The sequence below is a fragment of the Rhea americana genome, unplaced genomic scaffold (genome assembly GCF_003343005.1).
Source record: "Rhea americana isolate MKP2758 unplaced genomic scaffold, rheAme1 scaffold_120, whole genome shotgun sequence".
Lineage (NCBI taxonomy): Eukaryota > Metazoa > Chordata > Aves > Rheiformes > Rheidae > Rhea > Rhea americana.
Genome location: NW_028185262.1, coordinates 2,212,012 through 2,239,271, shown reverse-complemented (window position 1 = coordinate 2,239,271; position 27,260 = coordinate 2,212,012). Strand labels below are relative to the sequence as shown.

The window sequence follows — 27,260 nt, the reverse complement described above, 5'->3', positions numbered from 1 at the left end:
GCAGTGTAAGGAAGAGCAGAATCAGGCTGTCAATGTCTCCATGTCCAGCTGGCCTAAGGGGCAAGCTCAGAGACCACAGCACTAATTTGCCCATGATTCTGTCCTCTTCCAAGCTGTCCAGGGTTACAGGGAAATATGTGAGGACTAGAGGCAGCTGGTAGAAGAATCTGGCATCGATTGCTTCAGGAGAGCACTCTGAAGGAGTGAAACCTGAGGTTGCAGGGGAAAGRTGCGTGAATGTGTCCTGTCTACTACAAGCACCTCTTCCAGCCCCTTCTGCAAAGGCTGAGTGACTGGAAGCAGCCTGCCAGCGTGTTTAAATCAGCTGTAGGGTGAGCAGGGCTGATCTGAAACTCTGTAGCACTGCCATGGCCACAGGCAATGGTGTAGAAGGGAAGAGACCAAAGGTCCCAACAAAATGAGCATGTAAAATGCAGCTTCAAAACCAAGCCAGAAAAGCAGAGAAGGAACAACGCACAGTTGCTCTCTTACTGGGAGCTGACATTTGATGATTCTGCAATTACCAAAGAGGGGAGAAGGGAGTTTGCAAAAACATCTGACTCATCTATTCACCTGTTGTGGGTTCAGCACTCAGTTAGACTGAGATATGGCCCCAATTTTCCAGGTGCTTATTTTAATTTCATAGCCAACCTGAAAGGATGGATGCAGGCAAAGGCTCTTACCTCAGCTAAGCTCCTCTTAACATCCCCCAGTGCCATGAGAACATCTTTTGTAGGGATGACACCTGGAGAGAAGGAAAGGGAGAGATCAGTGCTGCTCTCTCAGCTCAGGCTAGCCTGGTTAGAAGCACTCATCACTGTGAAAATCACAGCATGACAGAGGCAGGGGAGTACCCATGGATTTCTGTTACTTAGTACATTATGTTGTAAGGCTGAAAAAATGCAAGAATCATAACCGAGGATTATCTCAAAATGTTCTTAAAAAGGGAAAAGAAACAGGCATGAATTGATGCTAGGGCACCCAGGTACCATTCTTGCAGTCACGGGAGCTTTCAGGATCTGTCTGCTCTGGGAGCAGCAACAGCTAAAAAGTCATGGAGGCAGGTGCCCTGCCCGGTGCATTTTGATCCTGAGCTGTAGCACTCAGGATGCTCCCACAGAGCTTCAGGCTCACCTATTGCATCCTTTAGCAGGTGTGTTGTGCTCTGCTGGCAGCCCTAGCACAGCAATGTGCCTGGCACATCAGCAGAGGCTGCACGAGATGTGCTGTGACAGCTTGGCTCCCAGCAAGACAGCGCTGCAGCCCACACTGAGCATCACACCCAGGACCCTCTTTTTCCCTAACAGCTCTCAGGATGCTCTCTAAGCCAGGACAGCCTGGCCACACAGCAAGGATTTAAAAGCTGAAGCCCATTTCTCCTTCCCTTCTCTTAGCCCAGCAATAGAAAGAGAAACTGAACAAAAGCATGATTCTTCAGAGCAGAAAACACTTCAGTTCTCAAGGTTTCTAAACTCACAGAAATCTCCCAGCTTAGCCATGCTCCTGGAGCAGACCTGTCTTTCTTCTCTAGGAAGGACATTCCCTCTTGTGACATGTAGGCTTTACATTAGAAACCCAAATGATCACAAAAGCCTTTTCATTGGTATGTGGTCTGGCCCAAGGGGTTGGGACTGATTCAATTTACAGCACAGATAGAACAAACACACTCAAATGTCAGCTCCATTTTCCTACCCCTGCAAGCCACTTCAGAATACCACTTTTTTTATTTTATTTTTTTTTAATATAGGCCATAACATCAACATAAGAGGCCTCCAGCACTAAGCAGGCAGCAGAAGCAGAGAAAAAGCACTCTCGGTACCAGAATGGGATAAAGAGATAACAAAACGTTCCACCCTGCCCCACCTTTCATTGGCAGCTTCTATTTCTTTGGGGAGGCACTATAAGGCCTGATCCAGTCTGGATGAGAGTTAAGAAGCGATAAGTTAAGGAGTGAACTATGAGCAGACTTTCACATGCTGCTGCAGCAACGGCCTGTCCACAGAGAGCACAGAAACATGGGGAGAAAACTGAGGGATGCTTGTCTCAAGGCTACCCAGAGAAGGAATAAAGCAGGAGGTAGAGCAGAGAAGCTGGAGCTTGGTGCAAACTGCAGAGGTGCAACAGGAGGGAGATGAGAAGAACAAAAGGATTGTGTCCTCGATGCCCCTCCATCCTTTAAGTCCAGTTAACACTGTGAACAAGAAACACTGAAACAGACTGGAGAGCAAAAGCTCTTTCCAACACAACCAAGCATCTCCACTGCAAGACCCCTAAAGATAGGGTCTCCCCCACCCTCCACGCCACGCATCACTAGAAAACTCCTTCTCCCAGCACCTACCCTGCTCCCCTGCCAGTGTCATTAGCAAGTGCTTGTCGTTCTCATTAGGTTTGCTCAGGAAGATCAGCCAGCGGTCCTGCAGTCTGTCCGTCTGTCTGGAGAAGGCATCCTCCACCAGTGCCAGCAGCTGGGGACCCCTCTCCAGCCGAAACTCCTCCTGCCATGGGAAAAGGACCTCAGTGACTGCATGATGGCAATGCAGCACAATGGGATGCTGGTGCAACTGTGTGCCCAAGAYCCACTAACCAGCATCACCTGCATTCAGGTGTGCCCAAACCCAGCATAACACCCCCTGCACATCCCCAGTCCCCTAGGCCAGACTCATACAGCTCTCCCAACACACCAACCCTCCTCTTGCATGCCTACAGCCATGCACCCCACAGCCCCCAGGACACAGGGACCCTTGTTATTTTGCAAGGCAGGAAGGAAGAAGCAGCCAGGTTTTCCCCAGCTCAGCCAGGCTTTTCCCAGGCACTGGGTCAGGAGGCCCAGCTCTGCCTGACACGCTCCAGCCATCCCCTGGCAGGCTCCTTTGCTGCTTTCCCATTCCTGCCTTTCTATTCTTATCTCTGGTTGCCATGCCAACCTGAAGGCCACAGAGATGATTAATAAAACGGAGCACTCTTGTTGCCATGGCAATTTGAAGCGCTCAGGGCAGGCACAGACCTGAGCCGAAAGCAGCCCAATTGGAAACGACACTGATGACTGGGGCCCGAATCACCAGGGTCTGCCAGTGCCTCCCCTCATCATGTTACGGGTTTTGGCAGCAGCAATGTGCAGGCGGAGGCAGGAGGAGCTGTGCTAGGACTCGGCACGCTGCTGCGTGCCTGCGACTCCTGCTCGCGGCTCACTGCCAGGCAGGCTGGGGCCCCACTGCCAGCTGTGGCTCCATTTTGGGAGAGGTGGAGGAAGGGGGAGCAGAGACAGAAGGGAGATGCCTCTAGTGATGAGGAAGCAGAGGTTGCAGAATGCTGATGAATTCTCCTTGGGGAGAGGAGGGAGCTGTGACCTGTGATGGCATCTGAACACATGAGCGCACCAAGGTGGAGGTCGCCTCTCGATGCGATGCTGGGTACCGCTCTCAGGTCAGACCCTGCAGTTCTCACTCAGGCAAAATTCCCAGGTAAAGTGAGTGGGAGWTTTGCCCAGAGACAGACTGAAATGACTGCCTTGGCCAGAGCCCATTAAGGAAGATAAAAGGGCTGCCAGCTTAACCCAGCAACACAGACATCACCCCTGCGAGTAAAAACCAGATGCTCTGAAGAACACTAAAGCTCAGGGCACACCTCTCTGCAAGGGGCTCAGCACCCTCAYCATCCCTCAGCTTTTCAGTGGGATCAGAGCTTCAAAATGTAGGAAATATTTGAGAAATATCCATTCATCCTAATTTAAACTACAGTGCTGGYAATGCAGACTTTCCCTTCAAGCCCCAGAAATCCAAACAACAAAGGCCCAGGACATAAACTAGAGAGCAAAAGGGGCAGACAGGGTAGCYGAGCTGCCCAAACAGAACAAATTACCCTGCTAGGAAACAAACTACATCAACAGAGGTGGAAAGGAAAAGAGCTTGATTTTAGCTTCAGTCACGCAMAGTGATAACAGGAGGCAGGGAATGGAAGCAATGTTCATTTTAAATATGTATGTTGACAAGCGTCTCTTTGAATAAAGGAGAGGACAGCACAAATCACTCGTTTGGAAATATGTTTTGAAACATGAAATCAAGTAGAAAAATAGTTCGGTCCTGCCTATCCCAGGGTACTGTCTTCTTTCAGCAAGGCACAATTGAGGATTCAACAGCAAAGACACAATTTTGTGCATTTCTGCTTTTCAGCTCTTGCCATTTCAGTGATTTAAAACATGGAAAGTGCAGATGGGAGGGAAAGTGCACAGGAAGGGAGCTACTATGTACTACAAAATTAACAAGCATTTAAACTGCAGAAATAGGAGAAACAGTGATGATGACTAGGACGTGGAGGAAACAGTGCAGTAGCATTCAGGTTTTCAAGGACTCATTTTCTGAGTTGCAACTGTAAATTGCAACAGAAATACTTAAAACTCCCCAAAGGGCAAACTGGTCTGCTTAAAGTCAGAAGACTAATGGAAAGAGATGGACTTTTTCACCTCTCTTTAAGGTAGGTTGGCACACTTTATTGCGTACAGTAATTTCCTTGCCCCGAAATATTCCCCCCATAAAACCCCAAACACTAGTGGACATAGGTCAGTGTCAACGAGCCACCCTGCAGTAACAAAACCAGCCTGCCCACCCTGGTGTGGGAGCTGTAACAAGCAAGAGAGCAAACACATGAGGACAGAACAGGGTTCCCTGATGCAACATTTCAGTCGCAGACTGCTAGGCTTATAATCATTTCGTAGAAATATGAAGGGCACCTTGACCCTATGCCTTTCACAACTGGTTTTAAAGTGCCTGGTAAAAGGCCCAGCAGAGGTGAATGAGCCCTTTTACCAGAGATACACAAGGGGCTTTGGGCTCATGAATTAACTGCAGCTTTATGGGGATGGACGGACACGCATTGGATTAGCAGAGCATGTCTGGTTAACAGACCCAGATAACACAGAAGGTAACAGGGTAGGGAGAAGAGGCACTTAAGGAAGATTTAGTGACAGTTGCTTGACACTGAACCATTCACAGTGCAAATGGGGCATCTTTATTCCCCTGAGCCATGAAAGGAAAGTGAATATAACCTGAAAGGAGAGGAAGGAGAAAAGAAATGAAAGAGATAGAAGGTCCCACCTCAGTCCTGCCATGTTCCCTTTGAGAAACAGGTGCAATTTTAAATGTTCCTGTGTCTCATGACAATCCAGGAAAGACTGGTACAGACAAAACCCAATCTGAACAACAACTGACGTGCACTAGGCTGAGCAAAATCCTCTCTTTCCCTATTTGGGGAATGAGAATATTTCTGTCCTATCCCCCTTCTCTCCACAAGCTCTACAGGGACGTCAAGATTTAGTGCTAATTTTTTTTTTCTGTGAAAGCACACAGCAAGAGCCATGCCTGCCTCAGCATTTTTAAGTGCTATTCCTCTCACGCCATCAAATCTCTTTGGACTGACTTACACAGTCGATGTTATCCGACATATTCAGGATGATGTAGTTTTTCCCTGCAAGGTTGCTCCAGTCTTTGCAGATTACCTTGAAAGACAAGACATAAAGACAGTTGAGTTTGGGCAGCGAATGCAGCTCTCCTGCTGAAAGCACGGGGTACGCAAGGGAGCAGAACAAGGAAAGGGGCTGCACTGTACCCCCTGGAGGTGTTTCTCAAAGGAAGTAACCGTCCTCTAACTCTTTGAACTCAGGGGGATTCACCTTTCCATCTGTAAGCTAAGACAAGTTCTTTTAATTTCAGTGCTAGAATATAGGCAGGGACAAGGTTACTGTGCCAGCATGCCACAGCTCAGCTTACCTTCTACCTACATCTAAAAGGACTCAGGTACTCATTGGAAAGCTCTCTCTAGCCTAAAGCCTTATTTTATATGTAACTAAGGTTTAACACAGCAGAAAACCTGAACAGAAGCCTCTGTGGTCCTTATACAAACTGGTCAGATACGGCAGTATTTTGCGGGCAAGACTGGACATACGAAGGGACTAAGTCACTTCCTCAGAGTCCCAAGTACTTTGGGTAGAAAGCAAAACAAAAAACCTTCCCCAGTACTTTCTCATCAGCCAGCTCCTCCTACCTATCAACCACCTGCCAGTTTGCCAGATTCATTCACCTTGCACCTCCTCACCCACCAGTTCTCCCAACCTAACAGCCTCCTAGATTGCCATACCCTGCTCCACCTGCTCTGCATCTAGCCCTTGCAGCTAACAGCAGCAGTAGCAGCAAAAATAGCACTTGATTCTCACTCCCTTTCTAGAGGTCCTTGGGGCCATTTATGTCCTGACACTTCCAATAATGCAGGCTGAGGAAACAACAAGCTTTTGCTGCTCTCTGTGTCCCCAAGGGCAAGCATTTATTAGAAACAGAATTTCTGTGCAGCAGTTCATGGGGGAAGACAGGAGGGGGGCAGGTCCTTCTTCAGGGTATCTATGATCCTTGGTGAAATACTGTGAAAGAACAGAAAACTTCCTCCAAAATTTACTGGCTGAGAGAGTGAGTAGAAGATGCTATTTAAACTGGTTGGACTTAGGGTGATAGATAAGATTAAGGAGTTAAACACCTCCTGAGAGGAGTATCCAAATATCTCCCTTGCAACCTCCCAAAAAGTCCTTGTTCTCAGAGCTACCTGTGGTGAACTCCAGGGCACTTCTGTTGGCAGCACAGCCATGCGGGCATCCCCAGCCTGTGGTGACAAGCTCCTCTCTGCTGCCACGGTCTCTGTGGCCAACTCTGTGTCATTCCAGGCAAGATCCAGGGCTGGCTCATCAGATCTGTCCCAAAGAGCTGTGGAGTAACTAGGGTGCTGGTCTCCACCAGAAAAGGTCTGAGTGTCTGGGGAGATGCTGCTGGGAGAGGGTGTCCCCACAGACATTTCCACTGTCTGCTCTGTTCCAGTTGGCACCGTGGGCTCCAGCGTCTCCCACCTCACCGTGGTCTCTGGGAACTCCTCTTTGGCCAAATGCTCTTCATCATCAGCCTCCACTGCAGGCTCTGCAAGCTCTGTTTTTGGGGTGTTCACAGTTGGCTCCAAACCTGCTCCCTCAACAGCCCATGTGTCCCCAGCTGTCACCTCAAAAGGCTCTTCTGAAACACCAGGGGATCTTGCAGTGGTAGTAGAAAAGACAGAGGACACAGGCAGAAGGCCTGGCCCCATGCTACTCCCAAGATCTAAGCCTGGAGGAACAGATTCCTCTTCTTGAATTCCTGTGGCTGCCTCAGTCACAACACTTGGCCTTGCAGAGACTGTGGAAAACAGGACGGATAGCAAGGAGTCCTCTTGGCCTACTGGTTTGGATGTGTCCTTCGGCCTGGAGGTCTGCAGGATCTCTGGCCTTCCTTTCAAGTGGTCTATAGGAAGTAGCCCCTCCTCTTCCTCCAGCGTGCTAGAGAAAGATGTGTGTGAGTCCAGCTCAGCTGGCTCTGCTGGTGGCTGAAGGGTGGCTGTTTCCCACGTGTCTTTCATCTGCGTCCTGTTCCCTTTGGGCTGGGCCTTCTGAGAGGCAACAGGGAAGCTGTAGTCTAAAAAGAAATCCAAGAGACTGTGCGTCACATCTCACATATTCAAGAACTCTGAAAGACTAGGATACAGCCCCAGTATACATGGCTAGTCACTGAAGAGGGTCCAATGGCAGAGGCCCTCAGAGCATGTAGCCTGCCACTGTGAAGAGGAACAATCCCAGCCAATAAGTGTAGTGCAACTTCCCATGGCCCCCCAACCTCCCTGCCCTATCCCACTGAACTCATTTTCCCCAAGAATAATTCGTATGTTGAGCCTCCCCACTTCTTTCTGCACTGAAGATGTTTCCACAGACCTGCTAGCCAGGAGAGTCACAAACACCACGTTTGATATTTGGCATCTCTAAAGTGAGATTACAAGCATTGTGAAAAAAGCTGGGACCCAAGGATTCATTTCACAAAGGGCTTAGACAGATACTGGGTTGTAACAGTAGTCAGCCACTAGCAAAGCAGGAGATACTAGGGAGGAAAAATAGCAGCCTTGCAAACCAGATCCTGCTTCCTGGTGTGCCCAAAGAGCATCAAAATCTGAATCAACTTGGGCATCTTTGAAAGGCAGGACTTCTGTTCGTGCGTTTGTTTGGTTTCATTGCAGAAAAGCAATCTCAAATGTCTGAATTACGAGATTCCCATGACACTAAGGAGCTCTTTTGCTGGCGAGAAACAGGCCAGAGCAAGAGCTGAATTCAATCCCTCTCTTCCTTCAACTTCAGCCTTGGGTGTTCTGTGGCTCTGATCACTGCTTGCTGCATGCGACTTTGCTAGGAAAATGCAGCTGAAGGAGAAAAATGCACTTCACAAATATAAGGTCAGAGCAGGCAGTGGTTTCTTCTGGGACTGCAGTGAGGAGCCGTCCCAGGATAAGGAAAGCATCCGTAAGATCAGATACATTAAGCTGGAACTCAGCAAAGTTCCAACAGGCATAAATCAGTCTTCATCTTTCTCAAGAAACTGCCTGTATCCCAACAGCATGTTTCAGGGGGTTTTCATCCCAATTAACTCCTTTTCTCCCCAAGATAAGCGCAGCACATATTCTGGTCAAGAAATGGAGGGGAGAGGGTCCCTTTGCAGCCAGAAATCAGCTTCTAACCCAAGTTTTGGTTATTAATAAGCACCTGTCTAAAATCCTCAACGCTTCCGTCCCTTTGCCTGTCTGCCAAAGCAGCTGCTTCACTGAGTACAGTGGGCAGCAGCCATTCGGATGTCTTAGAGATCTCCACACCCTCCCCACCCCAAACCGTTCCTTGCTGCTGTTGGACCTGGCACTAAGCTCCCAAGTGGGGATGGCCATGTAGACAAACACTTCTATTGCCTTGGATATTCCCTGGCAACCAGGGCTGCCCATGCTGCTCTGGCAACCCAGCCCCTTTCCCCACTTCCTAGTCTTTCCAGAGCAGAGAATCACACTGTTCCCTCTGCCCCTAGCAGATGCACGAAGATACTCCTATTCACCAGCAAGTGGCTTCCCTAATCCACCACTTTGCACTTCCCTTTAATCCACCACCTTGCCTTACTGTTAGCAGCTCCCTCCGCATGCCACCCAGGGATGAGCTTTACAGCCCCGGACACTGCTGCTGACCTTCAGGGATGTCATGTGGTGACTCTCTCCCAACTCAGGCTGCAAACAGGCCACTGAGATCTRCTGACCACCAGGGGCAGATTCTCCCTCTAGCATATGTCTGCTTTGCTGCTGTATTTTACCAGAGTACCCAGCCTGACTGAGACTCATCTCAGTCCAAGGATCCTGAGGATTAAAGGAGATTATTGCTATCCAGCAGCCTCCCTGGTGATGCTCTGTTGGTGGCCACTGAGGCGGTAGGAGCAATCACCTACTGGAAAGGCAGAGGAAGGCCATCACCTCTATGCTGCCTGCTGCTGGCCTTCCCAAAGGCCTTCACCGACAGCTATGCGTCCCAGTATCTATAGAGAAGTAGTTGCCTTGCTAGACAGATGATGGCTAACAGCAGGAACAGCCACAGATCACAGGATTGAGGACATTAGGTCAGGACCCTCTTCCAACAGATGGTGAAGGTTTAATGTCTCTCCCTGGGCTCTTCTGCTCCTCCTGCCACTGGGACAGGGGTTTGCACTGAACACACCAGCCTCAGCAGGAACTGCAGGAGCTCTGCCTGCACTGCCGCCCTGTGGGCAAGGAGGGAGATACTTATTTCCCCCTGTCAGATAGGATATTATTTTAAAGGAGTTGTGATCCARTCTGCCATCTCCTGTGCCTGCACGCTCAGCTTTTCTCAGCTCTTCTATACCTCCTCTCCCCCCCATGCTTCTTCCCAGTASGAGAATAGCAAGAATCGGTAGCTGGGCACAAAAGAAAAAAAAGAGACCAGGCAGAAAGAAGCAAGACATTCACCCCAGGAGACAGAAATGCTCCTGAACTGTCAGCTCTCCTTCAAGGCCATGCAGTCAACCCTTCCTTAGAGTGCTCTGTCATGGATTAGCTAGATCCCAAGGGGAAAAGCCTCGTGTGGTTCAGCCATGCCACCTTCCATGAACAAGGTCTAAGGAAGCCTGAGGGACTGCCACCTCTGCTATCTCCCCAGGTGGTGACTGAAGTTCAAGGAGAACCAATTCCACACTCCCCCAGCAGGTGTCTGTCTTACAAGGCAGCTGAAGACCGAAACCAAAGTCGCTTCCCTGGGGCAGTAAGTCAGCGAGGTGGAAGCAGACACAGGAGCCCTCAATGCTCACTGCTAATTGATCTAACATTCCTACTTGCCACCAGCCTCCCCACTGTCCAGTGTGCTAATCTGGGAGCATCCTGTTCCCATCTGGCTCAGTAAGATCCCATCAATTATAACCTCAATTCCCGTCAAATATTGCAAGGACTGTTATTCAGATGGGGCAAGATGCAAAATTTAGCAACTGGAGAATGCTGAAACTCAAGTGTTTTGGTCATAGTTGTGCTGCTTTATGCTCCTTAAAAAGAGGACCTCTCTGTACAACTTGATTCCTAAGGACGATTCAATTGCTTCCAAGTGCAAAGGTTCAGGGATGATCATSCAGTCCCTCCCTCCAAACTTTCCAGCTAGGGACTTCATTCCTGCCTGGAACTGTCCTCCCATGGCCTCACTTCCAAAGAGAGAGTTTCATCAACTTCGGAAGGTCCAGTCTCTTTAAGGCACTCACATTTGCTTCTAGTTTACATGCCTCTTCCATAATTCAAAGGAATTTTTGCATCCCATCCTTTTCCTTGCTATGATCCCAGCCACAAAGCTGGTCCCAGCATCTTCCTCCCAAATATTGTTCCAGAAAAGCTGTTTTCTGTCACTCATCTGTGTGCAATCCAGAGCTAAAGCTTCCTCGTTGAGGAAAACTTCTCAACGTTTCCTTTAATATCTTTCCTTCCTCACCCAGCTCTAGGTCAACTCAAAGAACATCTCTCATTTTTAGTGATCCCTTCCAACGTTTAGCTAGCAGTTCTCCTTCAGTGAGGGGTCTATCAGACCCTGCAAACCCACAGGCCCACCTGGCTGTCCTCTCCCTTCAGCAGACCCTCTATAACTAGCTCCCACACCCTTGGCATGCAAAAGGGACTGCACAGACCTTCCCATCATCCTAGATCAGCGCTATTCAGTCCCATGCCCATCAGTTCTTGTGGAGATTCATGAGAAACAGCAAGCATGGAACAGGAAGACCAGACTGACTCAAGCGACCCATGCTGCTGCTGCAGAAGTAAGGCAGGGTTTTACATTAAGGAGATGGGTATTACAGAGCTGACTGCAATGCCAGATTTGTCAGGCTGGTTTATCAACTCATTGAATTTCAATGAGGGAGCAGAGAGCTGCTAGACAGAAGGGTGCCTGGGAAAGGAGCAGGCAGTAACCGCACACATCACCAGCTCCTTCCCTGCCAGGGTCTGCTCTGCCAGTCTCCACTGAGATCAGCAGTAGGTCGGACCACAACCAAAACATGTGGATATACACAGAGATCATGTGTGCCTGGATACTGCACCCTAGCAGCCACAAGTAAGGGCAGCTAAGCCATGAGGGAGCCAACCCCATCAGAGGTGGATGGCTCAGGAGAGCTGCCCTCTGGAGCACGACTGTCTCAGTATCTGGCCAAAGCAGTCTGGTAGGGATGAACCAGACTAGTTTAGCAGGCAGCCACTACCTCCATGCCCTGTTCTCTCCCAGAGATTCATAGTCGCATCACGCCCTGTAGCAATACTACTCACACTGCAACATCCAGCTGCCTTCAGCCCCCCGCCYCCGCCTCCAAGCTCTCTTGCAAAGMCCCTCAGGCAATGTTTTCTGTAGAAAACATCTCACACAGCTCTCTTACTACTCAAGGCCTGCCCTTTGCATCTCCCAACAGGCCTAGGTCTGGGTCACACAGATTSATTTCCCTTGGCTGGAGGTGGATGAGCTGCCCTGGGAGAGGTGAACATGAGCTACAACCCTTTGCAAGAGCTGTCCTTTAGGCTGTATCCTGCTCTCTCTGAAATCAATACCAAAACTTCCCTGACACCAGATGGGCCAAGACTTGGCACGTTGCCAAAGCACAATTCCCTAGCCAAACAATTAATTCATTGCACTTCTAGTTCTTTTTCATTCAGAAGAGCTGGTCTCAGTCATTGCCTGCAAGGTTCCCTAGCCTGTATTTACCATTATTACCTGTTTAAAGTGACTGTGACAGTTCAGAATAAAGGGTGACCCTCATCATTTTTAGTACACATAACATGACCATAAGGTCTTTATTGGATTAAAGCAGATCACGTTAACCAGTGATTGAATTACTGATAACTAGAAGGCACTATAATAAAGACATGCCCATTCCTGTGCTCCCATTGTAACAACAACACAGCTTGCTAACATCATTACATTACACTACCTACCATATTCATGGAGTGTGGAGTCCATTTTACCACTGCTGCTTAAAGTGCAGCAAGTTCTGGGATGTTATGTGCTCCATACTGCAAAACAGTAAGCAGTTGGGCTTACTGCAAAAAGGAATACTACACCTGATTGAAAYTGCAGGCGGATTTCAGAAGCAAAATGTAATTACCAATACTGGCACTTAGCCAGTTTGGGTTAATACCCCAATCTTCCTGAAGAGCTAGGTGAAGTTACTATCTGGGACTTCAAGAGATATCCACAYACACACAAGAAGAGAGGTCATAGTTAAAAGAGAGACTCCAGGAAATAAAATTTTAAGTCTCACCGATGTCTGGCAGTTGCTTCAGATGGAGACTGGGCACTAATTCGAAGGGCTATGGCTGTTCCTAAATAGCCCCAATACCTTTTCCCCCTCAGTGTAACCTGCAACAGGCCAGAATGAGTCACCACCACCCACACAGTTGGTCSGTGATAGTTATGTCAGATTAATGCCATGCCCAGAGAAACCCTGTTTGTCACAGGTCAGCTTTTGCCAGCAATGGCTTGTCCCAAGACGGATCACCTAATGCGTCAGTGTACATTAAATCGAGGCATAAACAAGAGGCATCCCGGGAGCTAAGCTCAGGCAGGGGGCTGCTCAGCATTAAGCTTCTTATGTAGACAGTCTTTACCAGGTGCTTCATTTCATTAATGCTTGGGTTGAAGATGGTATTAAGAACTGGAGATCTGCTGTCAGTCTGGATGAAGAGGAGCAGATTTCTGTACGACTGGAGGGACTGGGATCTCTCTGACAAAAGAATAGTTGAGGATGGGAGAGATTTTATCCCACTAGCTGGTTGGAAAGCTTACTTTTCTTTGAATGCAGTGCCTCTGCTTATCTATCCTGTTATCTTGCATCCTAACTCTCATGGGAATCCCTTCTACTAATCACCATGAATAATTAAAAGATTACATTTTTTTTCCCCAAGTGCCACATGCTATCCTAGTGAATTCCCAGCTCATGAGTCTAGATGTGATAGCTTCCACACAGCTATGCCTTGGTCTTCAAAGGCAAAATTGTGGAGCTAACAGAGCAGTAGTGAGCTTCATGCTAGCCCACCACCATGTTTGGAAGATGTGATGATGCACTCCAATTTCTTGGACAAGGGAAGAGACAGATATACACCTTCCCTCACCAGCCCCTCAAGTCTTGGATCAGTTTTCATGACATCCCATTTCCTACTAATGATTGGGCTGTCTCAATCCAGAGCCTTGACTGGAGGAGGAACGCGAGTCACCAGGTTCTGACTGAGCCGACAAGGAACTTAGATATGCAAACGAGGAGCTACATCAGGCTGTACGCACCACAGTAGCTCCTTTACCAGAGATGAGAGAGACAAGGAAGTTGTACCTGGCAGAGACCTGCAGCCCTGATAACTCCCTTCTACCCCTAAAGAAAAGATGCCACATCTCTGGCCCAGAAAATGCACTGGGCTAGTAAGAAATGGGGGTGGATGAAATGCTTCAGGCAAAACAATATGGGAAGTAGGGAAAAGAGGGCAAGAAAGGCCAGATAAGTCCTTGCAAGTCCTCATCTCCTYGTAGGTTTGACCCTGGCTCAGGCCAATTTAATACAAAAGGTGAGACAAAGCAATCAAACTTCAAACTACAACCCGAGCAGTTTCTGGATTCCCTGGAAGCCCTAGAGGAGCAGGACGCAGATGCAGCAGGTAGCCCCACTCACCTGTCTCTTGCCTGAGATGGGAGTCACTCACTGCTTCTTTCCCTAAGGATATAGCACCACACCCCCACCAGACCAGATCCATTTATTCAGATGCAGGTCTGCTGGGAAGCAGCTGTGCATGAACAGCAAAGCCAGGACATACCAATGGGTTAGTGCACACACAAGTGTGCACCCCTGTGTACACTCAGACAGAAGACAAATCCCAGGGCCCTTTCACAGTCTGGCACTCACTAATGTCAATATAGGTTTACTGTTCTGTAGCATAAAACAGCAAAAGCACATTATTCAAGAGAACCAGAGCCCCAGGCTGAGCTGTGTCCAACCAGTGGGAGTTCATTCTCACTTTTCTTACTTTCTAATGGACTAACAGGTGGCCCTAGATGCCACATGTTTTCCAGAAATATTTTTAAAGGATGTTTGAGTGCACTTAGAAAAAAAAAGTGCAGCAGCTGCAAAGTGTTATTACGTTTTTTTTTTTTTTTTTTTTTTTTTTTTTTTTTTTTTTTTCCCACAGCCTGCAAAGTCACACAAAGGCAGAGCAGGCACCCCATACAGACTTCAGAGGGACAGGAAAAAGGAGAGATGACTAATACAGCTTTGAAATCTCAGGAGATCTGCGTATTTACAATAAGACCATCAATCCCAAGCCCAATATCTTTAAACTAAACAGGGAAAGAAGCCCAGTACTACATGTCTCTTCAAAGCGGGGAATTTTCTCTCTCTAGGAGTATAACAATCCTATTTTGTGCTTTGACTGATACAGGGTTTCAGAGCTGTGCCTGGGGCAGAGCTATCAGCTAGGCCAGCCTATACTCTACTGCCATTCAGAGAAAAAGCCTACATAAGGAAAACTTACACCTTACTCCTTTTTTTTTTTTTTTAACAGCTGTTTGAAACTGTTTAATGGATTTATACTTTGAAAATAACCTAACAGATGTCATTACACAGTTCCACAAGGTATCACATGGCATCTGTCACACATGCAGCAAGTAAGGTTGAGTGTATCTCTCTCATGCACAGACTTTGCATGACAGGAGAAGGCTGCCCAATTTAGGGATGCTATTACAATATCTTTTATTGTAAAATGACACACAGCAGGTTTCTAATTAAATTTTAAGTAGAAATGTACTCCCAGCTGTTGAATAATTCAAACTGTTCTATTAACCAAGGTTCTGAAATGCCAATGAGAAATGTGTCCTGGACACAGCAATGGTCAGGGAAAAGCCAGTGCTTAGAAGCACTGTAGTGGTTAGGTGGGCACCAGATAGGGCAGAGTACGTGTAAAGGACAGCTGAAAGCACACATCTGTTTCTGTTGGAAAGTACTGCAGGCGAGAACGGAAGGAGATGAGTGTGTTCTGCATACAAATGGAGTGAGGCACGTGCAAGAGGCAAGGCTGGTTTGGTACCCAGCGCATCTCCCTCTCAATGCACAAGCACATGCTGTTTTCCAAGTCACGTCCAGATCTGTGAGTGCATGCAGGTGCCTGCTGGCACACAAATAAAAGCGCCGCTGAGTATACTGCCAGTGCGCGAGAGCAGCTAAGGCTGAGCCTGTCCCAGGGACGCGTTAGTGGGAACGAGTGCCATCCTCCACGAGATCGCTGCAGAGCTTCCCCACAGCCAGCACTGTAAGGGCCCTGGGGGCCATGCAAGCAGTGGGGCAGCGGCAGGGGCCAAGCAAATTTAACAGCAATGCTAGTGAGCAAAGGGCTTCAGAGACCTAAGCCAGGATGACCCTCGCCCTACGGCCTTGCAGAGTGCACGTCATGCCGCAGCAGGCAACCCGAGTCATTGCATTGCCAATTAGCACGCCACAGCAGCCCTCAGCCCTGCATGCGCACAGGCCTTTTTAAGGTCACAAAAATGGTTGTGAAGATAAGACTAAAACAAGACTTGTGCTTTCTAATTCCAGACCTCAATCAGACCTGCTGAGAGGGAGGCAGTGATATCGGATGAGGGAGGAGGGATAAGGCTGAAAGCCTGGCCTTGGTAACACTTAATACATGCCTTGCATGACACTCAGTGCTGAAGTATGCAGAGTAATCTCCTAAGCTACTAGAAACCCTGTGAACACTTTTTCCTCCCATCCCTCTACCCATGAGCATTTCTAAACCATCAAGAGGCTCAGGGGAGGAACGCTAARGGACCAACACCCAAAACCATTCCACAGAGGAAGGCAAGCTCAAAAAACCTCATAAAGTTAATTTTGGCCCAGGCTCCCCACGAGCGGACAGGACACGGCAGCCGGGCAACTGCGCAATGGAGAAAACCTGCTGTTTTCACTCGGTTCAAGTCCCCACTGCAGTCGTGGCATGAGAAATCTAGGATTTGGCCTTGGGAATTCAGCTGGGACTCAAATTCCAAGATGGTCTGGACCTCTGAGCCAGGGTCTTGAGACCTTCAGACAGCAACAGTAAGAAGGGAGTGAGAAGAGAGAATAAAAGGAGGAAGGAAAGAGAGAAAGAAGATGAAGCGAACAACAAACAAGGAGATGGAAGTGAAATTTCTCCTAGCTCAGGGAACTTCGTAGCAGCTCAGGAATAAAGGCTCAGCTGCATCTTGTTTTCTAAAGCCTGTGCTTGCTCAGGGTTCACTGGGGACACGTCAGGCACCGAGGTGATAAAATAGAGCTGACGTTTAATCTCAGACCCTCTTAGCAAGAATTGTGTCAAAGCAGGAAAACAGATCCCTACATCCCTCTGCCTTCACAGAGCCCTGGTAAAGAGAAGARAAAGAATGGGGTAAAAATAACATACCTGTTGCCGGTCCCGAGTCCAAGCTGGAGTCGTTGAGCTCTCCCCCWTCTTCCCAGAAGTACTGCGGGGGCTGCAAGATCTTGGACTCCTCATTCTCCTCGCTGGCAAAGCCTGATCCTGGGGCAGTATGCAGAGAGCTGGGGGTGAGTTCAGCCTCTGGGGCCTCAGGGCTGGTTTGCTCATGGGAATTCAGGGCCTCCAGATGGGACATCATAGCAAACTCCAGCAGGGAAGTTGAAGTGAGGCCATCAGCAGTTGGCTCTTCTGAAGAGGCAAGGCAGAGGCACAATGTCCCTGTACAACAACAGCAAACCCATATTAGAGACAGGACTGACACCCAGTAGCCTGTATTCTCCTGCCAACTCTATCTGCCTACCTGCTTTTGGGGTAACCTGCCCCTCAGGCAAGCTGCACTCTTAAAGGATGAGAAAAATCAGGATATCTCAGGAAACACCCACAACTACACAGAAGAGCGTTCCTATCAATCAGGAAGCAGCCAGTACCAAGCAGCCATCCAGCCTTGGGCACTGCTGTGCAATAGGGCAGTGATGGTTTGCCCTTTCTGAGGCTTCTGCCTCTCTGAAAAGAGGGGGTGCCTTGCTAATCATCCATTCTGGAAGGGATGTGGCGTGTTTTACACTTAAGGTATGAAATTCTGGCTCTGTGAAGTCAACAAGACTTTCAACTTGACTGTCACAAAGCCAAGATTTCACCTTAGTGTTCCTGATCTACACCTATATCACATGCAGGGAGATTGATTTAAATGAAAATTATTTAAATCACCAATTCTAATCATGTTTTAAATCAGCAAGCTAGCAATCTATTTTTGAGTCATCGATTTGAACATCATTTTGCACTCACACCTTTTGTTTTCATAAGCAAGGGCTGTCACTGGTAAGAATTAAAACACACTAACAGCAAACATATCTACCTAAAGCTAAGCAGGGAGATGAGTAATACTTTATAGACTTTCTTAAACAATTATAAACCTGGTATTTCCATTTTTTATATTAGAAAGTTTGGCTGACATTTCTCATTTCCTCGATGAGACTTTGTGATTTGTGTCAAGGTACATTCACATGCATATTGAAAGTCAATTAAAATGCAAGAAAACAGCATCTGAAACTTGGCWTTATTCAGCTGATAAATACCATCATAAGTAATGGTATTTATCAGCTGAATAATATCATGGAGAGATAAAGAAAAAAATAAATTTACCAAAACACATTTAAAATAGTTTTGGTAAGCAAATGAAACAACTAACTGCAGTCAATGAACAAAACCAACTGTTTCCTAGCCCTCTGGTCTTCAGTACACAAGAACTAGAAAYACTCATCCTCTCACAGCTGATTTTTATTCACAGATTGGAAGGGGAAAAAAAAGAAAGGAGAGAGAGAAGCTTTCCTGCTTTCTCAGCCCATAGTCAGTTTCTCAAAATTTAATGAACTAGTCACTGAACTGAACTAATTGAATAAGCTGAAATGAAGACTAATTTGGTAACTTTCTTTGATAACTAATTTTCTAGACAAGAGAAATGCAGTAGATCTAATCTATCTGGACTTCAGTAAAATATCTGATACARCACCACATGGAGATTTACAAGAGAAGCAAGAAAAGACAGTGATGAATAGAAAAACTGTAAGTCCTCAGCTATAGGAAAAATGACAGTGCCTTGTGCCGGAGGGAGGCTATTAGCGGAATTCCTCAAGGTCTGTCCTTGAAACTCATCATCTTTAATATTTTCCTAAGTGACCTTGGCAGGAAAATTAGGAACATGATAATGAAATTAACCAGAGACAAAGTGAGGAGATATCTTTGCTACACAGAAAGATTATAGGTAGAGCTAGGCAATCTTGAGGATGGAAAGAACAGAAATGTTATGAAAAGGAATAATACAAAGTCATCATCTTGGGAATTAACAACAAATATTTCTGCTACAAGAAACTTATATCTATCCATTAGAGGTATCTTAATAGGAGAAATTCCTGTTTTAGGAATGGCTCTGAGATATCACTGGAATGCAGAKGTGAAAACGCTTGCACAGTCCTGAAGCATTAGAAAATCGAGGTATTAATGCCTTTCACAAGCACTGCTGAATTCTCATCTGGATGTTGCAAGCAAATTTGGATACATGTGGTCTGAAATGGTTTAGGCAGAGCTGAATCTGCCTTCAAGCAAGGGCACGGACTAGGAGACCTCCCAAGGTTCCTTCCACTGCCATCTACAACTCCACATCCGAGATGGACAAATTCAAACCAGGGCAGGTGCAGAGATGAGCTATGGGGAAATGGCAAATGGGCTGGACCTTGTGCTTTCACTGAAAACACTCACTTGTCAGCAGAAAATGTTTGGGAATCACTGCTCACTCATAGGGCTGGTTACCAAACCTGTTCTGGAAACGCTGGAGGCCCAGAAATGCATTTCTCAAAGCTCAACTCTGAGCTTCTTGGTTGCTCTTTCCCACATATGCTTGAGCCCTTCAGCAYGTCTCAGTCTTGTCAGTTTGTTCTATCGATCCAAGACAAGATCGGCCGAGGCCAGYACAGCAACAAAAACGGAATGGCAACAGAGGCAGGGTGCATGGAGAAGAAAGATACTGCAGCACCACAAGGCCAACCAAAGCACCTCTGGGCATCCCCAGGGACAGGCCAGTTCCCAATGTGCTGTACATCCACAGCACAGTCCGCAATTGGAACAAGACTTCACACACTTCTTGCGCCGGAGCACTGGTCTGGAGAGACCTGCCCAGTGCAGCCCCTCYGCCTGTTTAGTGCTGCTTGTGTGCTCGCCAGGCTTTAAAGCAATGGCACCTGGACCAGGCTTCCCCAGCCTGACATAAGACAGTCRGCAGTGTCTGCATCACTAGCAGAGAGCATTGCTCAGCTCTGTACAGCCCTGTCAGACAGAGCATCTGCCTGGAGAAGCTCAGAGAAGCTCACGGCTCCAGCAAAAATGATCAAGAGCAGCAAGCAGGAGAAAGGGAACACTGTCCTTGTTATGCAGAAAACGGAGCAGAATAATGGAGAAAGACCATCACAGACCCAAGACCACATGGAAGATTTGGGCCAACTGCAATCGACTGCCTGCATCGATTTAGCTCTTTAGCTCTTCATCTCCCCTCCCCCCCACACCCCCCGGATACCTCTGCTTCCTCTGACCTCCATTGGCAGAGACTTGGCCAATGCAGTTGTCTATCCTTCCAGCCATGTTAGAGCACATGCCCAAGTCTCCCACCCAGCTAGGCAAAGGGAAAAAGCTGTGAAATATAACCTTGCCCAACCCCAAAGCCTAGATCAAGCCTCTTGATTTCCACCCGCTGTACACCACTGGGGCTGTCCCGAAACCTTATCTACAACCCATTCTGCCATCTCTACCACTGACACGTTGCGGCAGATGAACCTGGGCACTTGGACAGCTGATTCCACTTGTGCAGGAAGCTCAGGTCCTCGAAGTTTGTTTACTCTCATTTAACTCTGAAGTGTTTACCCAGTTTAAAACCCCTAAGCTGCATTATCTTGTTTACTGGGATGCTCCGCTCTCCTCAGCCCAAGATAAAACTACATCATCACAGCCCTACGAGTGAGTCATTAACAGACAGAGCCTGAGCGAGCCASGTATCTTCACTGGGGGGAAGGGGCAGCATAATGCCTCAAGACCTGATCCACAGGCACTGGACATCAAGGTTGGCTTGGAGGAATCCTCTGTCCCAGCACCAGCCTTAACGCCACRGGGTCAGCTGAACCATTGCACCAGCATATAAAGCGGTACCTCTCCTGACAGCACCCCARCAACACTTTATGCCTTCTGCACCAGCAGCAGTGATAACCCAAAGGCCTGGGACGCCAAACAGCAGACCTAAGCATTGCCACCTTCCCACCCTCTCCAAGCATCTCAAAGGAGCTCAGTGCAGCTGTCAGCACCAAGGCAAAGAAAGAATCAAAGCAGAAGCTCAGCTGGGAGGCAGGGGGGCACAGCCGAGAGAGGAAATCTGATGCCCAAGAAATCTGCGGCTAGCCAGTTTCCTCTTAGGATAGGGACAAGGATCAGACAACTTCCATTTGCCATCAGTCTCTTGATCTGGTATTTTAAAAGTCAGATATCAAGCGATAAGGAAAAYGAAACACAAGCGAATAAAACCTTGCAAATGTAAATGGGAGGGAATAGGGAACGAAGCCAGGGCTCGCCAGCTGCTTCAATGGGGCGTTTGTCTCTTGTTTCTATTTTTGCGGCACCTCTGCGTAACCTGGAGGAGTTGAGGCTGTGCATGCTAAAGAGGGTAGCCAGCCTTTCAGGAAACAGCAGGGCCACAAGCAGAGGAGGCAAAACCAGCCCCAGTTCAGGGAGAGGAGGGACGAGAAAGGAGAGAAAGTGGGAGATGTAAATGGAGGAAGGAGAGGGAACAAAGGCAGAGAGAGCGCACCAAAATCAGCACAGGGAGTTCCCGCATGGGCTGAGACCTCCCAAGCTCTCCAGCTGCCAGCACCCCCAAAGATGACATGAGGAGGTAATGCAGACCTTGGGAAGGACCATCACCTCCATGAGGAGCAAAATGAGCAATTTTAACATCAGGGAGTAACACTCCAGTGTTAGCCTTCTAAGGGCACTGGAAAGAGAGCGAGGCTAGAGTCTCTCAAACACATGAAATGAGTTTGTTGGTTGCAGTGGACCCTCAGAAAATGYCTCCAACTCAAAGCCGTTCAGCTCAGCAGAGGAGTCAATGCCCAGACAAGGCAGATATGAGAGCTTTGCTCAACAGCAGGAGCTGTTGAGCCCTTAGACCCAAGAGTTTAAGGAGAGATCTGTCTTCTCCTAAATTGCAGTGAATATGAACTATTTCACATTTCAAAGCAATTCTGAAAGAATCTGAAAGCATTTTCTACATTAACTGAGAACTACTTTATCCTTTGGCACAAGGCAAACTATCTCTCCACAGATTGGGGGAGCTGTTTAAAAGATCCTATTTGGCCTAYGGACCAGAAGTGAAAGAGGAAATAAGTTATTTCTGTATCCAGCTGAACTGAGAGTAGGGATTTGGGGAGATGAAATSGAATCTGGCTGTGAAAGTGTCAAATGACTTTTTAAAAATTTAATTAAAAAGAAGTAAACCTCAGTTTTCTCTCCAAGGAAATACATAAGCATCCCTTAAGATATCAGCATACTGCCTTGACTCATAGAGGGGCTCGTGTGCCGTTTGCTTTGCCTGTCTCCCCATCTGCATTCTCTCTGCAAGCCTCTCCTCCTCAGATGCTATGCCCACCACACTACTACCAATAAGGCAGGATCAACCCTGCCTGAGGGGAAGAGAATCGGCCTGGAGCACGGGCCCAGGCTTTCTCCCCTCACTAAGCCTCTCTCCACCAGCTAGTAGATCCTGTGCAATACCACCCAAGCAGGTGTGCAATGGGTATAGGGAGAGCTCAGAGGCATCCTGGTATTGCCAACGCAGCAGCTCAATAATGTCCATCTGGCCCCGCTACCACTGACCTTCCTTTCAAGCCTATCCCAAACCCAGGAGTTGTCCAACACTTATTTCCTGGGTCAGGAATGGGTCATTTACTGATAATCATTTAGGACAGAAACACAATGACCAGATGAGGGAAGCATCTGCTAGGGATACTCCCTCCCCCAGGCCACTGCGCCTGGAAAGGCTGGGGAGCAAGGACCAAGGGCAGGGAGAAGAGAGGCCCTGGGGCAGCACAGCCAACGGCACAAACTGCTTGCAGAACATAACAAAACACAGAGCTAATTTAAATGATAAAAAGGATCCTAGCCACAGACACTAGAGGAAGAGAAGTGCTCAGCTGAGGAGTGTCCCAGCTCCTTTCCCATCTCTCATCTGGAGCCTCTGCCCCCCAGACACTCAATGGCTTGCACAGGAAGCACACAAGACAACCAGGTTACCTGGCCAAGTCATTTCAGTGCTAAACTGGAGTTACAGACCATCCCCATGCTGAAACACTCCAGCTAGGATGCCTCTCTTCTCCTAGCCCAGCTCCCACGCCATCTTGCTGCTCTCTCACGTCCTACTACCACTCCTGAATTCAGCCAGGCCCATAATCTCAGGGATCATTTCTAGCTAGGGCTTTAGAAAGCACAGTCAGATTGCCATCCCTCCTTTGGTTAGCCAGCAGGTCCCTCGCCAAGCATCTCTCCAGGTCATCCAACTTTCCCATRGCCCCGGTACAATTGAGAAGTAACGGGTAAAGCACTCGGGTCTGCAGGGAGCACATGTATTTAACAACCTGCCCTAACTAGAGAAAATGAGGCAAGGTGTGACYGAGTAAGGCCTTGCCTTGGGACAGCTCGTTCGAGAGAGATCCTAGAGCACACAATAGTTGTGCCAGCATCTTTCAAGCCTTTATAGATCCTCACAGCTAACACGATGAGAGCGCTCCAGCACTAGGGTACAGGATGTGCACGTCTGTACGTGCTGAGTAGGCGTTACATTGCCATCAGCAAAGGACCGCAAACAATCTCTCCCCTGGCATTTCAGCAGAGAACACCCACAGGACACAGGTCTAGAGGTCAAACCAGGAGGTGGCCAGGCACTGCCAGGAGAYGGACCTTCTTTTGCAGGTAATTGCAGGTGTGCCCTTCCTCAGCACCCCACGTGCACTAGGCTCTGACCTCCAGAGGTGCAGGGCATCCTCAGTCATAACCAGCTTGTCCTGGTTGCCCCACTTGCAATGAAAATGCCAGCCCTGAGATGAGTCAGGACTCCTGTCTTTAGGAACAGTAGCATCAGGACTTCTCTTTACACCACTTCCCACCGCCAGCAGAAGTACCCTGCGTAAGCAGGTYGTGGCAGCTCAGACAACTGCATCTACCCCCCTTCCCTCAACCAGTCATGCCACGAGTCACAGCTCTGCTTGGTTTCAGTCTCCCAGACTGTTTCCCTTCGCACCCTCCCCTCCACGCTCTCACCAGATTGTCTCGTAGCCTTCACACCCCCCTCCTCTGCTGCTGTAACGTCTGCTCTCCTCCRTGCTTCGTGTGAGCTGGAGTGGCAGCTCCCAGCCCCGGGGAGACGCGGTCCCATGCCAAACAGCATCAGGGGAGGCAGCTGTATACAACAGAAGCGAATTTGCTTTTCTCAGTCACCTTTCACAGCAGCCACTGGCACCCAGGCATTAACAGGCCACAGGATGAAAGCTGAAAARAGTCCCAGCCTGGACTGCTCTGCCCATTTCCAGAACACCAGACGGAGGCCCATCACTGCTCCATCTTCACAGCGTCCCTGTGCAGGCAGGACAAGCGCTCCCTCAAAACACAGGAGGGACTTTCCTCAAGACACGGCCACACGACAAAACACAAGCRATGTCCTTTCCGCCTGGCTCAGCCAAAAAGGCGTTAAAACTCACCGCGYACAACACTGAGCACAAAATGGTTACGCTGTGCTCCAGCCCCTGCAGCTGAGCACAGCAACGACCACCCTGCCGTATGCTGCACGCTCTGCTGGGCCACGCAGCAGGCTCGTCCCCAAAGCCTCCACCTTCCACACACTTTCATGCATCCTTGGCAAAAAGCACTGGCCTCACRCAACGCTTCAGTAGTCCGTGGACACAGGTACAGGTCCTGACTACCTCAACAGCACACGAGACAGGAGAGGAAGAGCCGAGTGTAGTTGCAGTTGTCATATAGAGGGAAKGCTGCAAATCTGGCTTCTAAACAATAAAAAATAATCCCCAAGACAGGAACGTACATCTGAATCCTGGCAACCACAACAGGGCTTAAGCAGGCATGTGGACAGCACAGGTCTGATACGAGCCCTGGCAGCACATATCTTCCTTGCCAGCATCCCTGGCCCTCTAAACAAACCAACGCACGCGTTTGCTTTGCTTCTGTGCGACTCTGTCTGGGCTGCACTCGTGTGGCTGACAAATTGCCTCTCTCCATTCTTCTGGGATTACATGTTTCAATAGCCAGCAAGAACTGGACGCAAATTCACCCTGCTGCCTGCCGTGGGCAGCGATGCACCTTCCCCGCAGCCCTGCGGTGGGACTGGCTTTGTTACTGCCGCTCACTTATTTACCCACAAAATGCCGGAGCTTCTTCCCACGCCGAGCAGAGGGAAAACTTCTGTGTGCTCCGATTTGCAGCTTGTCACCTGCAGCCTCCCCTTGAGGGCTTAATGTAGTTATTTCTATCCCTGATGCCTATAATTAAATGAACGTTTCCTTTTGGCACTGAAGAGACCAAGGCAAAATTGACTACAGGGAATTTTCATCCATCCTGATTAATATTCCCTCAGCTTGGGTTCGTTCATACAGTGCTAACAAGGAATCGTCTAAGCAGGCAGGGAAAAAAAAGAAAAAAAAAAAAAACTTAGCAGCCCACGTGCAGACAAGCACCTAGGGAGACATTGAGAGGGAAAAGACCCAATCCCCTCCCTTTTCCCCCACCGTTTAACCACATCATTTTCCTACATGCAAAAGCAAAGAGGCTCACGTAACCTAGAGCCTGGAGAGATGTCTCCATGCTCTGCCAGCGCGCTGCTGGGTGCTCGAGGTGGCACACATCCCTTTTCAGCCCATCCCACAAGCCTGTGAGGCTCCCGATCCCAGGAGGCACACTGTGGGACACACACCTTCCCTGCAGCGGATCAGTCATGCTCAGCTGCCGTGGCTCTCAGGTTTTAACCACTCTTGATCTGCAGGACTGAAGAACGAGGCCAGAGCGCACTGAATTATTCCACACTGGAATGGTTCCCAAACCGCTGAGAAAGCTCAGGGCGGCTAACCAAAACGGGGCTCCCTTTCTAAAATTCCCAGAAGTCTTAGTCCTCTCTTCTGACCTCTGGTCAAGGTACRAATCCAGGACTCTGGAGGTGCCTGGCCAACTGAGTCCACCCTCCTGTCCCCAGAGCCACCGCAACCCACCAAGATTATCAATTTTGCTAGATTAAGAATTGAGCTGACCCTCAGAGCTGCATCTCCCATCCCACCCCTACATCTCACCCTGCTAGGGCAGGAGAGAGGACCACAGGGAAATCCAAGGACTCAGCTCCTTAGTGTCATTACCAGCTGGACAGCAGCACTAGAAAGTTTCCAGCAGGCTCAGTAGAAGAAGAAACACACCCTCCTCTCAAAGCAGCATCAGCTGTTTTGGCCGCCAGATTTTAAAACAATCGTGTGATCCCTCTCCTTCCTCCACGGGACAGGTGTTGCTTGAAAGCAATGGGGACAGGGACAACCTGTGCTGGCAGAAGGGCTGGGTGGGAACACCATTCCTCCCCACGCACGTTGTCCCCCTCCACGGAGGGGAMGCCGCTCTAGCAGTCGGCAGCACGAGTTTCCTGCTAAGATGTGGCTGAAGGACCTTTGCCAGCTGTGCCCGTGGTTTTCCCCAGCATCGACAATCTGCCTCGAGGATGCCACAGAATTGGCTTCCGGCTCAGCTCAGGAAAGACTTGGCGCTTCTGTGACACAGAGCACTGGCACGAGATCCCAGAAGGTTTTTTTTGGGGAGGGATTCATTTTGCTCTATGAGCTCCCTATTGTTTACAAACCTAAAAGCTTTACTCCTCCTCTTTAGGGAGCGCCGGGAGCCCCCAACCACTAGGGCCAGGTGCCGTTCGTACCGCTCCCGGACAGCGCGGCCCCAGCCCCGCAGAGCCGGCACATCCCCCAGGGAACGTTTTGGGGCGATGGTGGTGGCGGCGGGGATACGACAGACGTGTTGGGGGTTGGACGCCACCGTCTCAGGGCTCAGCCGCGCTGGAAGCCYGTGACTCCTTGGGAGCGCAGCTCGCCCTCCAAGCGGGATGACTCAAGACAAAGACTCCCCCGCACTTTTAAAGGTCCCCGTCCAAAGCTCCTGCTGGCAGCCTCGCCTCGACCAGCTTTTTGCAAGARGCCGTGGCGGTGGAGGGGGGGAGAGGGCAATCTCGGCCTCAGCAGCCTCCGAGGGGGTCTCTTTGTTGGGGATTTTCCCCCAACAGCCCCCGTAACTGTTCCAGTATCGATGCTCCCGCCCTTAGCCGCCTTGCCCCGGCGCCCTGCCTCCCCTCCAGATCTCAGGACAAGGCTCCTGGGGGCGGCGGGGAACAGGGAGAGGTTTGAGCTGCCCCCGTCCTTCGCAGTACTTGGTAAAATTGCCGCGATGCCAGGAGAAAAAAAAAAAAAAAAAAAAAAAAAAAAAAAGCCACAAACGCGAGAAAGGCGGTTTGGGGGCTGCCCTGGCGCAGCGGCATCTCCCGCCCGGAGCGGGCTCCGTCCTCGCCGCACCGCGGCCGTCGAAGGCGCCCAGCGCCGACCCCGGGCGGAAGGGAAGGGAAAGGGGGACCCGAGGCGCGGGGGGTCCCGGCGCCCGGGGGAAGAGGGGGTCCCGGTGCCCGGGGGGGTCCCGGTGCCCAGCGCGGGGCTCTCACTCACCGGCGGCCAGAAGCAGCAGCGCCAGGGCCCGGTGCAACGGCTGCATGGCGGCGGCGGCCGCTGCCCTGCCGCGCCGCC

General features: G+C 49.3%; 1 protein-coding gene across 1 annotated transcript in view; it reads right to left on the bottom strand.

The window, feature by feature from the left end:
* The window catches only part of PODXL2 (podocalyxin like 2), a 33,046-nt gene extending 5,792 nt beyond the window's left edge, over positions 1-27,254 (bottom strand). The window contains exons 1-6 of the mRNA XM_085324350.1: positions 27,183-27,254; positions 16,810-17,103; positions 6,586-7,478; positions 5,417-5,491; positions 2,339-2,495; positions 684-745 (exon numbers count right to left, since the gene is read on the bottom strand). Coding sequence (XP_085180476.1) covers positions 684-745; positions 2,339-2,495; positions 5,417-5,491; positions 6,586-7,478; positions 16,810-17,103; positions 27,183-27,228 — 1,527 coding nt within the window. The 5' untranslated portion in view covers positions 27,229-27,254. The remainder of the gene's footprint in view (positions 1-683; positions 746-2,338; positions 2,496-5,416; positions 5,492-6,585; positions 7,479-16,809; positions 17,104-27,182) is intronic.
* Between the last annotated feature and the right edge of the window lie 6 nt (positions 27,255-27,260).